At 43.4% G+C, this 12,690-nt stretch overlaps 1 protein-coding gene across 2 annotated transcripts in view; it reads right to left on the reverse strand.

Moving 5' to 3' along the window:
- Window positions 1–9,682: 9,682 nt before the first annotated feature.
- LOC127593046 (receptor activity-modifying protein 3-like) overlaps window positions 9,683–12,690 on the reverse strand; it is a 44,517-nt gene continuing 41,509 nt past the window's right edge. For both annotated transcript variants that reach the window (XM_052054238.1, XM_052054237.1), the window contains one exon: window positions 9,683–11,492. In XM_052054238.1, the coding sequence (XP_051910198.1) occupies window positions 11,237–11,492 (256 nt within the window). In that variant the 3' untranslated portion in view covers window positions 9,683–11,236. The remainder of the gene's footprint in view (window positions 11,493–12,690) is intronic.

The raw sequence follows: 12,690 nt of genomic DNA on the forward strand, positions 1-12,690 counted from the left end.
AACCGGAGCACCCGGAGAAAACCCACGCAGGCCCGGGGAGAACATGCAAACTCCACACAGGGAGGCCGGAGCTGGAATCGAACCCGGTACCTCTGCACTGCGAAGCCCACGTGCTAACCACTGGACTACCGGGCTTCCATATATATATATATATATATATTTTCATTCATTCATTCATTCATCTTCCTAACCGCTTGATCCTCACTAGGGTCGCGGGGGGTGCTGGAGCCTATCCCAGCTGTCTCCGGGCAGTAGGCGGGGGACACCCTGAATCGGTTGCCAGCCAATCGCAGGGCACACAGAGGACGAACAACCATTCGCACTCACACTCACACCTAGGGACAATTTAGAGTGTTCAATCAGCCTGCCGCGCACATTTTTGGAATGTGGGAGGAAACCGGAGCACCCGCAGATATATATATATATATATATATATATATATATATATATATATATATATATATATATAGTCAATTTTTGAGTTTTTAATGATGTGCATGATTATGGAACGTGTGAAGGCTTGTCATGCAGGCATCAGCAGCACAAAGCGGCGTGTGTGCAAATTGTTTGTTTCTGGCATTTTGGTTCCACTTGACTGAAAAGCAGAGCAGCTATTCAGTGTAGGGGATCTGCATTACTAAAAATGCTTTCAGTGTTTCCAGGACTAGGAGCGTGGTCACGCAAAGATTTGCCAACACATTTGGTCATGAATATGTATCTGCAGAATATGACTCAAACAAGTAATGAGAAACTGTATTGCATTGAATGACAAATACACCCAATTTAAGCAGAAAATGGGTCAGAAAGCAAGCGAAGTGGAAAGCAACCTAAATGTCATAGTTAATAATCGTTCCTATTATTCAGCATTGCAAGACGTGAGTCAATTCGAACTTTAGTCGCTGACGCTAACGTGAGCTTTCCACGACTGTTGGATTTACCTGCTGATTTGAGATGGGGCGGGGCTGCGACTGACAGGTGACCATTCATATGATCCTTTAAAAAAAATCGCAGTTTGATTCAAAAGGAAATCACTCACTTCCTCGCCAGCAGAACTCCAATGGTAAGCTACGTTTTTTCATGTCCGCTTTTCTTTGTCAGATCTGGTGAATTATCTTTTAGATTCGATCATGCTTGCTTGCTTTGTTTGTCTGCTTTGCTTTGTGGCCGTGGTAAACGCTGCATCGCTGAACGTTATACTTGCTATTCGCAATCGGCAGTGCAAACACTCGCTGGAGTAGCGTTTAAACAACGTCGGTAAAAGTTATCAAGTTAAGACATGCAATTGCAGTGGTGTCCATGCTTAGTTGTGTTTTGTTGGAGTGTTGACACGTCACGTTTGTCCGGCTGCATTGGAAAGTTTGAATGACGATTTTTGCATTTGCGGCCAGAGATGAAAGTGAGGGGGCATTACTTCCGGGTTGACCGCTGGGATTTGTAGTCCTTTTGTTCGGTTCCACTTGAAAGGTTTCTATTTATTATAGACTCTCAATCTTGATGACGTTATAAATGCTTTTGATTACATTTGTAACATCACCTCTCACCTGAGTCTATGCATGCTGGAGTGACTGCAAAAAAAAAAAAAACATCCTGAATATTGATTAGGGTTGTAATGACATTTCCTACAATTAATTTGTCAATTTTGTTTACTGTTATTAAACAAAAATAACATTAAAACATGGATATTTGTGGCAGTCTGCGCTTCTGTTGGTGGATTTTGCACATCCATTAAAAAGTATTATTTGCGGCGTGTGAGGAGTGACAAAAATAAGAGCTATGGGGGCAGATCATGACATGACAAGCAACGTGAATTAAAAAAAAAAACAACAAAGAAAAAATGATGAATCGGCAAAAGAGTAAAGGGACAGATGCATCACCACCAAATTCTATGCGAGTAGGAAGTCGTTTTCCAGACGTCCATCACGTTTCGAGCACTTTGCACGAATGCACCAGATGTGCTTGTGCCAATGACCTCATTTCCTTCACTCTAGCGCTTATCGTTGCTACGTTACAAAATCCTCCTCTAAAACACCCATGTAGGTTAAATTTTGGGGACCGAAGTGAATGTTCCTTGGCATAGGCTGGCAAAAAGCTATCATATCATATGATATCCCTGCACGGCACAGAGGGCCGGGATATAGATTTTTCATCTCACCGCTTGATTTTTGACAGATCAGAGAGACAGAAGTGACACTGATGACTACTGTGGTTTTTCAGACGTGACACTATTTTTAACTTTCCGTGCTGTCCTGTTGGGGTGAAAGCAGTGAGGTGACTGTGCTTTACCAGCCCTGACTTTGAAATGACATTTTTGGGATTTAGAATGTATCGTACCACTACGACTTGTACTCAAACGTTTTCATTTAATGTGCATTATTATTAGTGGTATCTCCTATCGGTTTTCTTCAATTCAATTGGCCTTATGAGCACGCCACATACAATCAATGGATAAAGGCCCATGTCAGTGGGATGAGGCGATATTAAGCAGCGTGGGACCCCCGAGGAAGATCCACGGGCGTCCATTGTGTTTCTCTCGTGTCGTCCTCCAGGCAGGATGCAGGCCAGCGCTCAAGGCAAACAGCATTATCTGTGTGTATACACAACACATCTCCACAGGACCTTTAGCCCAAACATTCGAAAAAGCCAAACATCCTTCCCAACAAATGCAATACGGTCCGGAGAGACAAAAGGAAATATGGACCTGCGCAGATAAATAAGGGATCTCAGATCGAGTGAAAGGATCCCAGCAAGTACGCAGGGAAATCAGCCTGGAAAGTTCTTCTTTTGGTTTTAGGCACCACTTCGGTTTGCTTTAGGTGACAGACACCTGATTCAAATGAACAGGTTCAACGTCAGGCTTCCACAGAGCTTGCTGATCATTTGAATCAGGTGTGTTGTAACGGGGAGACTTGGAAAGCATGCAGGGCAGCGGCCCTCTAGGACCTGAGTTTGAGTCCCCTGCTATACGGTCTACGGCAGCAGTCGCCATCCATTCAGGGCTTCTGCGTGATAAATAAACCTTGATGCAACATAAACAGAATTCCCGTATGTCCCCAACAAGAGGTCAACGGCATCGGTGACCTTCCCCCGGAAGGGAGGATCTGCGTCATATGTCACATGGTGAGGAAAGCCATCAACGTGCAGTTTTGCAGACTTTCTGTTTATCCAGCAGCACTTTATTGGCCTGGGGATGAATTTTTCCACTCTTCCCGCTCGCTGTGTCATAAAATGGATGAGTTTGACTGATGGTGAGTTTGCGGTCTCTGGAGCGTTTCAAAGTTCCGAAAGTGAGAACAAGATTGTTCCATGATAAATTCTCTGAATGTGCAAAGTCACGGCGAGGCTTTTAGAATTGCCGTTGAAAAGAATTGTCATGCTTTTTTTTTTTTTCTCTTTTCCTGAAATGAACCGCAGACCCCCCTCTGGGCTCTGTTTTCGTTGACGGTGCATCTGCACCTTGGCGCAGATGTCCCGCTTTCGGTTGCTGCTCCCACGAGCCGACCTCAGATAAGCACATGAAAATAGAAAGACTCATATCTCCGCAATATTTGCGCTTAATCCGTTTTATCCCGGTCACCTTGGTTGACTGAGTAACTTACCGCACGATTTGACCTTCTTTTCCCAAAGATACATGTGCCTGCTCAATAATTCAGAGCGCTGTCCAACATTCTCTCAGCGTTCTTGCTGTGAACACCGTAGATCCATTTAGCTGTCAGCTTTTGTTTGGTGGGAAAGCCCAAAACGTCCACACCCGCGCCGAGAGATGTTTTCATGTGAACGTGTCCGTATCATCCACGCCATGACTTTTATTTCTATCCACTCTTTGAATGCACACATAGAACAGGTCCTGTAGTATAATCTTTGTCCTCTCAGCGCAGATGACACATCGCACCGTGTGTCTTTTGCTGCACACGCATTATATCAGCACTTTAATAGGATCGTGCAGCAAAAAAAAGCTGTGTTTGTGCTCACGGCATATTTGTCATTAAACTTCATCACCTTGATCCCGCGTCGGCGTGTTGTTTTGCCGCAAGGCAAGTGAAGATCAGTAAAGTACTCCGACGCAGACTTCGTGCGGGCCACAAATGAAGGCTTTTGTTTAATGAGCTTCCCAAATAGCACACGCATCATAGCTGTCACCGTGTTTCACATCTGCTCTGGTTGCTTGGTAACAGATGTTTAATAAGGCTTTTAGTGGAGGATGAGACGTGAGGTGGCCCGATGGTTATGCATTGTTCGCATTACCATAGTGACCAAGGACACTTGGTCTTAACGACCTCGAGGTGTAAAAGTTGACTGTTGGGCAAAAATGAGAAATAAAAATCATGCATTTAAAGATGGCTGCCCATCTTTAAAACTCGTCTTCAATCTCATTTATATCCTTTGGTTTTTGACTCGGCATGTGACTTGGTTTTTAGTTTGTCTGTTTCTGTGTTTTCTGCTGTCTTCATTATTCATTGACTGTTAATTGTTGTATGAAATATTTTCACTCCATGAACTGCACTAGGTATACATCGGTGGTTGGTTTAAAGTGCACGATAAATACAGTTGAGTTGAGGAATCATTTGTATCCGCAACAGGCCCCTTTACTCAATCTTCTTGGTGTCATTAAATAGTCCGAACTGGGATAACACAGTGTTCTGGTATGTTTGGATAGCAGACATTCAAGAAAAAGATCCCTCAGAAGTTCCGGCAGAACTTGTCATGTCTCTTGTTGTGCTTGCTCTTTGAGTAGTCAGTGTTCCAAAAAAATTATCTATCAAAGAAAAGCCAAAGTGCACAAGCACAGAGTTATTCCTTTGCTTGTTGGGCTGAAGTCTGCGGGGACACGCTGACGTCACGGTTGCCGATGAGTTTGTGAGGCATATTTTTCCCCGAAATTTGAATTGCAATTTTTACACCCCACAGGGATGTCTGACTATGGAGACTCCACCATCATAAAAACGGGGTGAGTTCTTTGTTTAACGTACGCAGCATGATTTAGTGTTAACGCGTTGGTTACTTTCAGAGGTAATGCAGCACATTGACTCAAATCACAAAAAAATGATCAAAAGTGACATGTGAAATGCTTGCTGTGAAGGAGATGCTGCAGCGGTTGCGTCTCGCGATAACTCCCATTGCCTGGTGGGGTAATGTGAAGAATCTAAAAGATTATCTTCTGCTCTTTGCAGTCAGTCGATCCTCCCTTGGTGTCCAAAAGTAATCACCTTCATCAATTTTCCCCTTAAAAAGAATTAACATAAAAAAAAGATGGGAGAAATGGCGTGATGGAATTATTGTCTTTGATTCATTGCCTCATCTTGGGCCTCGGTCCTCTGTCATCCATTCTAATGCAGGCCGTCCCGCAACCACGACGGGCCTGACAGAAGGGTGCAATATGAACCACTGACTGGCTCATTTAGGTGCATACAAATAAATCAGGGGCCCTTTTGCATTCCAGCGAGAATGTCTTTCCTCTCAAATAATAGACTCTTAGGGGCTGGATGACTGGATGATGTCATAGGAAATCTTGTTTATTCAAATAGTTCAAGTGGTTGACTGTTGCATTGTGTGAGGTCAAGCGTGGTATGACTGTGCGAGATCCATGTCACGCGTGCGGCTACCGATTTCTTCTGTAAAAACAACGAGTGGTTATCATGTAAAGGAGCGCTGGCGTGTAAATGTGAAGGTGCGTGTAAACAGGAAGATCCAACGCAGGGAACTCTACTTTTAGAAGAAAAAAAAAGTCTCCTTTGATTCTACTTTCGTATTTACAGCAGCATACTTTGGATCAACTTTCAAAAGACATGAGACACTTAACACGCAATGATTTGACACCGTTCCTGGATTTACTTACGACATGTACACATTTACCGCCATTTGTTTTGCATGTATTATACAGTACATTAAAAACGGGAGTGCAAGCAGTCGACATGGGGGGGTGAAGAAGGCATTGGTCAAGGACAAACGGATGTCTCTGATCACTTGTACAAGAAGTTGGATTTGCTGCAGCACATAAATAGAGAACGCAAAATAATTCATGCAGCCATAAATTCCACTTGCTCTGTGAGAATGACTATTTGTGGAGTAGAATCGGGGAGCCTCTGTTCGTCTTCTCCTTGCTGTCGGTTCAAGTGTAGACCTCACTGCTTTTGGCACAATGTGATCCTGAAGTCACACTACTCCAAACTCAGATCTGCTCTCAACGTTGAAAAGTCACACAAAGGATCTCTTGAGAATCTGCCCTATAGGGCTTGAAAGATTTTTGCAAGGTTGCATTATACACATTTCCGGGTAGCAGAGTGACTTACAATAAAAGGGTTTAAGTGGAAAAACAAGAGAGCTGATTGTTGCATAACTCGTGCAAATGGCAAAGAACATAACATTGCCTCAAACTTGTTGGTCGGAGTGGTAAAACACATTTGAAGTCACCAAATTACATCATTTGTGTGTGTGTGTGTGTGTGTGTGTGTGAGAGAGAGAAAAATAGAGACTGAGTCCAGCTGTATGGTGAATGGGGGAGTCCAACAGGGAGGGCCACTCAGGTCACTGGGGGAAAGGAGAAGGAAGGAGGAGGAGGATGACGAGGTAAAGACAAACATGAAAATAGCGAAAGCATGACAGACGATTACAGGGAGAGCAAATCATGTCAAAATAGCCGCACGCGGAATATAAAGTATGTCATGATGTTTAACATGATACCTTTGTGCCGACGTGGAAACGTTCGTCAGTCATCATTTGGGTAGCAGTAAAAGAAAGAAAGGCCAACTATGAAGATGTGTTTGGTGACAACATTGCTCAACAGTACAGTTTGGTCGTGGAAGCATTTCATTGTGTTTCAATCCTAAAATATCTGAGCAGAAAACCCTCCCTCTAGTGGCAAAAAAGAATCATTGCCAAAGTACTGTTCAGTTGTATTTAACTTTCCAGTAAGACACACTTGTGTTACATTTTTTAAGGAAAATTTTATTATTATTATTTTGAAAGAATTTGACTGTGTTTAATATTTTAATTAAATAGATAAGTAATAATTGTTTTTACAGAGTCGAAAGTATGCTTTCTGTTCCAGTGGCTGATAATAGTAAATACAGCTTTTAGCAATAAAACTTTGTCTTGTTTTGGATCAACACCTAGGCCTACTATGCTGCTGTATTTGAATATTAGTCATGAAGCGGGGTCTTTGGAGAGCCAAATAATTTTCAAATCGAAACTAAAATGAAAGACCAAATTAGAAGATTGATAACATTTGAAGCTACAGTAACTGAGGTGGCGCAATAATGGCGAGCTCTCGCGAGTGACCTCCTTCGGCACTCATCATAGCAGAAAATGAGGTTAAAGAGTGAGCACGAGAGAATGATGAGTGTGCAGTAGTAGGGTGAGAGTGGGAACGAAAAGCGGGCTAAAGATTGGGAGGATGTCCTGTTTGGGTCATGTGCTTTGGAGCAATTTTACTGTGGGAAACTGTGTGTTAGTGTGCGGTCTGCTTTAGTGACTTGTGAGAACTCTTCCTTTTTTTTTCCGGGTCCGCTATTCATTCAGGACAGCTGTCACCGATTTTTTTTTTTTTTCGGGAAGTCATTGCGGAATCAAAACAGACCACCGAGGTAGTATGAATATTTGTTGCAATAAATTTGTGGGGAAAAAAAATGCCCCCCCCCCCAAAAAAAAAGCTTTTAGACCATTCTATTGAATACCACCCAACAAATTGTGTTCTAGTAAAGGTAAAGTCTTCGGTAGGCATTAATTTCCTCGACATTACATTTTTAAAGGCGCATTTTTGATAGAGCGTTTGCAATGCATCCAATTATGCCCGTAAGCAGACAAATCACATGTTGGAGATTAGAAACAGCAGTTACAGCATTGATCACCATGGTGACCGCTGCAAGGGAATCATTCCTTGAATGTTGTGCAGATTCTTTGAATCTGAGTCAATTTGTCCGGAAATTAGGTTCAAAAATCCATTTCCAAATCTGTAATACATGTCAGGCGATTCATTCTGAATGCTGCAACAAAATTCATGTGACGAACCACATCAACGATGACCCAAAGGCTGAAAAAAAAAAAAAAGAAACTAACGCAAACTGGCGAAATAACGAGGCACACATGATATGAGTGAAAGGAACAGAGCTGATGAGAACAGCCAAACAAGTCATGGCTTCCCTGTACTACTCTGGATGCTCCGTAGCCTCTTGGATAGGAGGAGGGTGTGGGATGTGGGGGTGCCCGGGGGGTTGTTGACGATGCAGATTGCTTGCATTGGTCAAGGCTGAGATGGTATAACCACATTCAGTTTGTTAGACATTGTGGCTTGAAGTTGCACCACAAAGTAGTCGCCCTCTTTGCACTAATGCCAGAAAGTCCCCGGCTTGTTCATCAGCTCTGCCACAAGTTGATTCGTCATGTAAAAGCAACTCTGCATGGAAGTTGAATGGCACCCTCATACTTCCTGCGTCGCTTTTGGTCAAAAAGCACTGGGTCAACCCACTTCCCTGTATTCTTCTGTCAACTCTGGGAAAAAGCTTTAATATCCTTCCTGCCGCCAAGTGGCTGGCCATGGAGGCTTTGTGGAAAAGCATTCTTCGGGGAACCTGCAACGCTAGGCCCCGCCTCTCGTCAACTAAGGTCCCTTCAGCATGCGTCTATAAACACTGTTGTTTTATGTCTGCGAAGAAACAAAATCTCTCTGGTTCTTTCCTGATGTTCTGGTGGAATAAATAGTGCCCTGCGTGTTAGCGTGTGTTTGTTTAGATAGTAACTTATGATACCGGCATTGTATTGTGCTCACGGAGTTTGTGGTTTCCGGTTTTGTCCTCTGGGCTCGCTGGTTCGGGATTAATGTGGGTGTCGACAACAAAACCAACATCATTGACCATCGGCCGCTGCCAGCGACGACTGCCTTGTTTGACACTGTATTTACACAATACTACGATAAGATGCAAACGGCGTTCCTTGCTTTTCTTCTCATTGTTTTGTAGGTTGACGCGTAGCAAATTTGTTATCTATTCAGACGTCTGGACGTTTGCACACATCGGTATTGTTGGCTTCAGAAAAGAATGATGTCTCCGTGCTTGAATAAACACTTCCAGAGGACCAATGAGCCAATTCAGGACAATGTGTTTCCAAGAAGAAATTCTCTGGAGGATAAAAAAATTCACCCACTCCCAAACGTAAGAGGTATTGTTGACGTCAAAGAACAATTAGGAGCAATAAAGTGAGGATTGTTATAGAGTTGCAAGTGAAAATCAGGGCTGGTATTGTTGGTTGGATTCCATTTCTATTATAATGCTTTTGGAAATGATCCATATCCAGCCACCAACGAGCACAAACTGCTAATGCAACACACAGATGCTTATATTGCTGTCCCTTTTTACTGTAACTGGGGTACAATGTTTGAAAGAACATTGTAGGATGTTGGACCGACTGCGTGGTGCTGGGAGTAGATCCTCCAAAACCAGGATGAAATCATTCGATTCAAGTATTATTGCTTTACAAATGATTGCAAGAGTATATTTTTTAGAAATGTTGAAATGATTGTTGCTGTTAGGGCTTTGAGGTGAAAAGTTGAGAAGTGGAATGCAATAGAATCTTTCAAAACAGTTTTGAGGGTCCTGAACAGTGATTGTTTGGTTGTAACTTGTTTGTACCACTTCAAAAAAAAAATAAAGAGAGAAAACCATGATCAGGAAGATGCGATTTCACAGCTACGGTGTATTCAGTACTTTATTCTATTCAGTGTCTGATAAGTTACACTCTTATACAACAGCCACAAGAGACTCAAAATGGTTGATCCAAGTGTCGTCTCATGTTTGTTTGTCCTTTCCAGTGATGACTGTCCCTTGAGTAACTCAGCAGTGTATGGAAATTTACAGAATCCCTTTAAGTCCAACTTTGGGTTCCTTTTCATCCTTTCATGTGTCGTGTTGAAAATGCTGTCCACCGGGAATTTTATTTCCCATGATTTGAAAGAGTTCCAGCACCGGATCCTTTGGCCTTCAGCTTACGTTACAGTGCTCTGACTGACGAGAATGTCCAAGGCCACTGGTCTCCGTCTGGCCAGTCGATTCCTCCATTGTAATGCTCAAAACCTCAACAGGTCATCTTGTTTCACACCGGACATGTACAAATAACTCTAAGGCAAATACAATAAATAGCTTGAAAGTTTGGCAAATATACACGACCTCTTTCCAGAGGTTGGATGAGCAACCAGTGCCTGAAGGAACAGCTTCATATCAAGCACAAAAAAAACACACACACACACAATCCTCATGATTGGAAGTTAGCAAACTCCATCTACCGGTTTTGGTCAAGCACGTTGTAGTTTGTACAAACAGTGGAATGGAATCGTTGGGAAATACATTTTATCGTGAATGTCTTTGGTGCAAGAGGCACAGGGGGTTTGAAACTCTTTGTGGCATCAACGTTTGGGTTTGAGACTATTCAAGACAATCAACATGATGGCTTGGTATGGTATTTTATGGTACTTTAGTCTATCATGTTTGGGACCGCATTGCACCTCTCCGGACCATCTTGCGGATGCCCAATCGGTGGTGCAAGACTGTTTTCGATTGCCCAAGTCACAAGCATGACCAACGACATCATCTGCAAGGGGAGATCTTGCAGTTTACCCTTTTTAAACACATTTTGCCTGCGCCAATCTCAAGCACGGACCCCAGCCAGTCAATTTCTGCTTCCGCAATATCGAGCTCTGTTTGTGCTTGGGCCGTCCTGAATTTAAAGAGAAAAAGGGAAGCCGCTTCGATTGACCAGTGGTCGGCTGCGTACGATGGCACAAACGCCCCCTTCTTTCCGTGATGTCCTGACTATCCAAAAATGTACAGTATATCTATCATGCATTGCAAACGTGCTAAAAAGGACACATGAGCACTTGGCGTCACAATTATGTCTTTTAGGTCTTTGCTGATTCTTTAATTTGCCATTTGAATAGGATGAAGGTGGAGTTGCTTTGCTTTGGTCCAATAATTTGTTCACACAAAACCAAATGAATCACATTGAAGATGGGGAATTGAGTTTGACGTAAATATATCACAGGATGCTCGTGTGAAGGCAACCTCAAATGTTGAAACTCGTTCACGTTGTATCAAGACCTTGAGATGGTGGATCGCTGGAACATCTGCAGACCAAATGCCCAACTAACTCAAACTCTCAAATCTCTCAACCGCCGCTTCATTGTGTACACGGATGTTTTGATTGTCTTTCATTCAGAATCGATCTGCCCTTCTCCATCGTGGTATGGCTCCTTCTAAGCCAGGTTGTCGCTCCTCTTGCTACACCACACCACCACAGCAATCATAGCCAAGGTGAGGAAAACGGGAATTAGGATGAGGATGGTCAGCGTGTTGTCCGGAGGGTCCACCCATACCACCTGCTCCAAGGTGCAGTTGGAGAAAAAGTGCTTGTGAATGCGAATGATGTAGCTCTCCACCAGAGGATTGGGCCAGTAGCAGTGGACAGTGAGGGATTTGGTCTCTGTGCACAACGTGAAGATGTGGTACTCACTGTGGAGAAAATGAAGCACAAATTGAAAGGATTATCGGAAAATCTTCAATTTGGAAGCAAGGCTCAAGGTTGAATAGTGTCAGATTTACGGATGAAATACTTATACTACATGGACCGGTGTTCAGGAATCACAGTATTAATACGTTCATGATGGAAGAAGTGAGCATTTTTCCCTCTATTAAGACTCAAAGTACTTTTAATGAGAAGCTTTCTGATGCAAAACTACTACAGCGGCGTCAGAGTTACTGGCATTGAGAGCAAATAATCCATCACAGTGACATGGAATGTATTGCCTTGTACTCCCTTTTTGGCCCGGCAATCCTATTTGTCGCAACAAGCGAGCGGAGCGGTTCAGAGGCTTCATAAAGGCTTAGAGCGGAACTCTGACAAATCCGTTAAAACCAGCCCCGTCCCTCTGCCTTCATCCAAAACGGCCAATCCTTCGGGTACTTTACTTGTCCACCAGTGAACACTTGAAGTACCTCGCTTAACACTCGGTGGCTTCACAGGTAAGGAGTACGAGATTTGTGAATCACAGCGGCGTCGGCATGAAGAAGTGAACTGACTGGAAGGCTGCTCATTCATGATGAAGTCATCATAAATGATAAAACTGATCACCCCCTCGAGAATGGGATGCACCATGAAATTCCTTGAATCTGACCTGTGGGTTTTGGACGGCACCGTGTCCAACCCTAATGAGCACAAGTAGCATAGAAAATGAATGGGTGGACAGGTGTCGGGTTTCTAAGGCAAAAATATTGAACAATTATCAAATACTGGTTGAAGGTGTTCACTTATGGAATATCAAACATGTATCATGGTAAGCTTGGAAGCCTCTTGACTGAGCCATAAACTCCTGAGAGGCCGACCTGGCCGCTAATATATGAGCCGTCACCCCAAATGCCCGCCTTGGACTGCACGAATGTGTGCCCTCTGACGTCAAGCCGTCACTATTGTTTTGAAGGCGCTTTGCTTAAACGCCGCTAACCTAATCAACTCGGCTGCCTGTCAGAGATGTATCTGGTTTGTGTCTGCAAGGGGGTTGTACTGCACATAGATGTACATGTGCTATATTCTGCCGGGCAGTGGCAAAGGCACCAGATGTCAGCCATAAAAGAAGGATTTTGCTTCCTCTTCAACCTGAACTCAGGGGGGGTTGGGGGGGGATGATAAACAAGATGAAAATGACCGTCTCGT

This window comes from Hippocampus zosterae, chromosome 20 (assembly GCF_025434085.1).
Source record: "Hippocampus zosterae strain Florida chromosome 20, ASM2543408v3, whole genome shotgun sequence".
NCBI classification, from domain to species: Eukaryota; Metazoa; Chordata; class Actinopteri; order Syngnathiformes; family Syngnathidae; genus Hippocampus; species Hippocampus zosterae.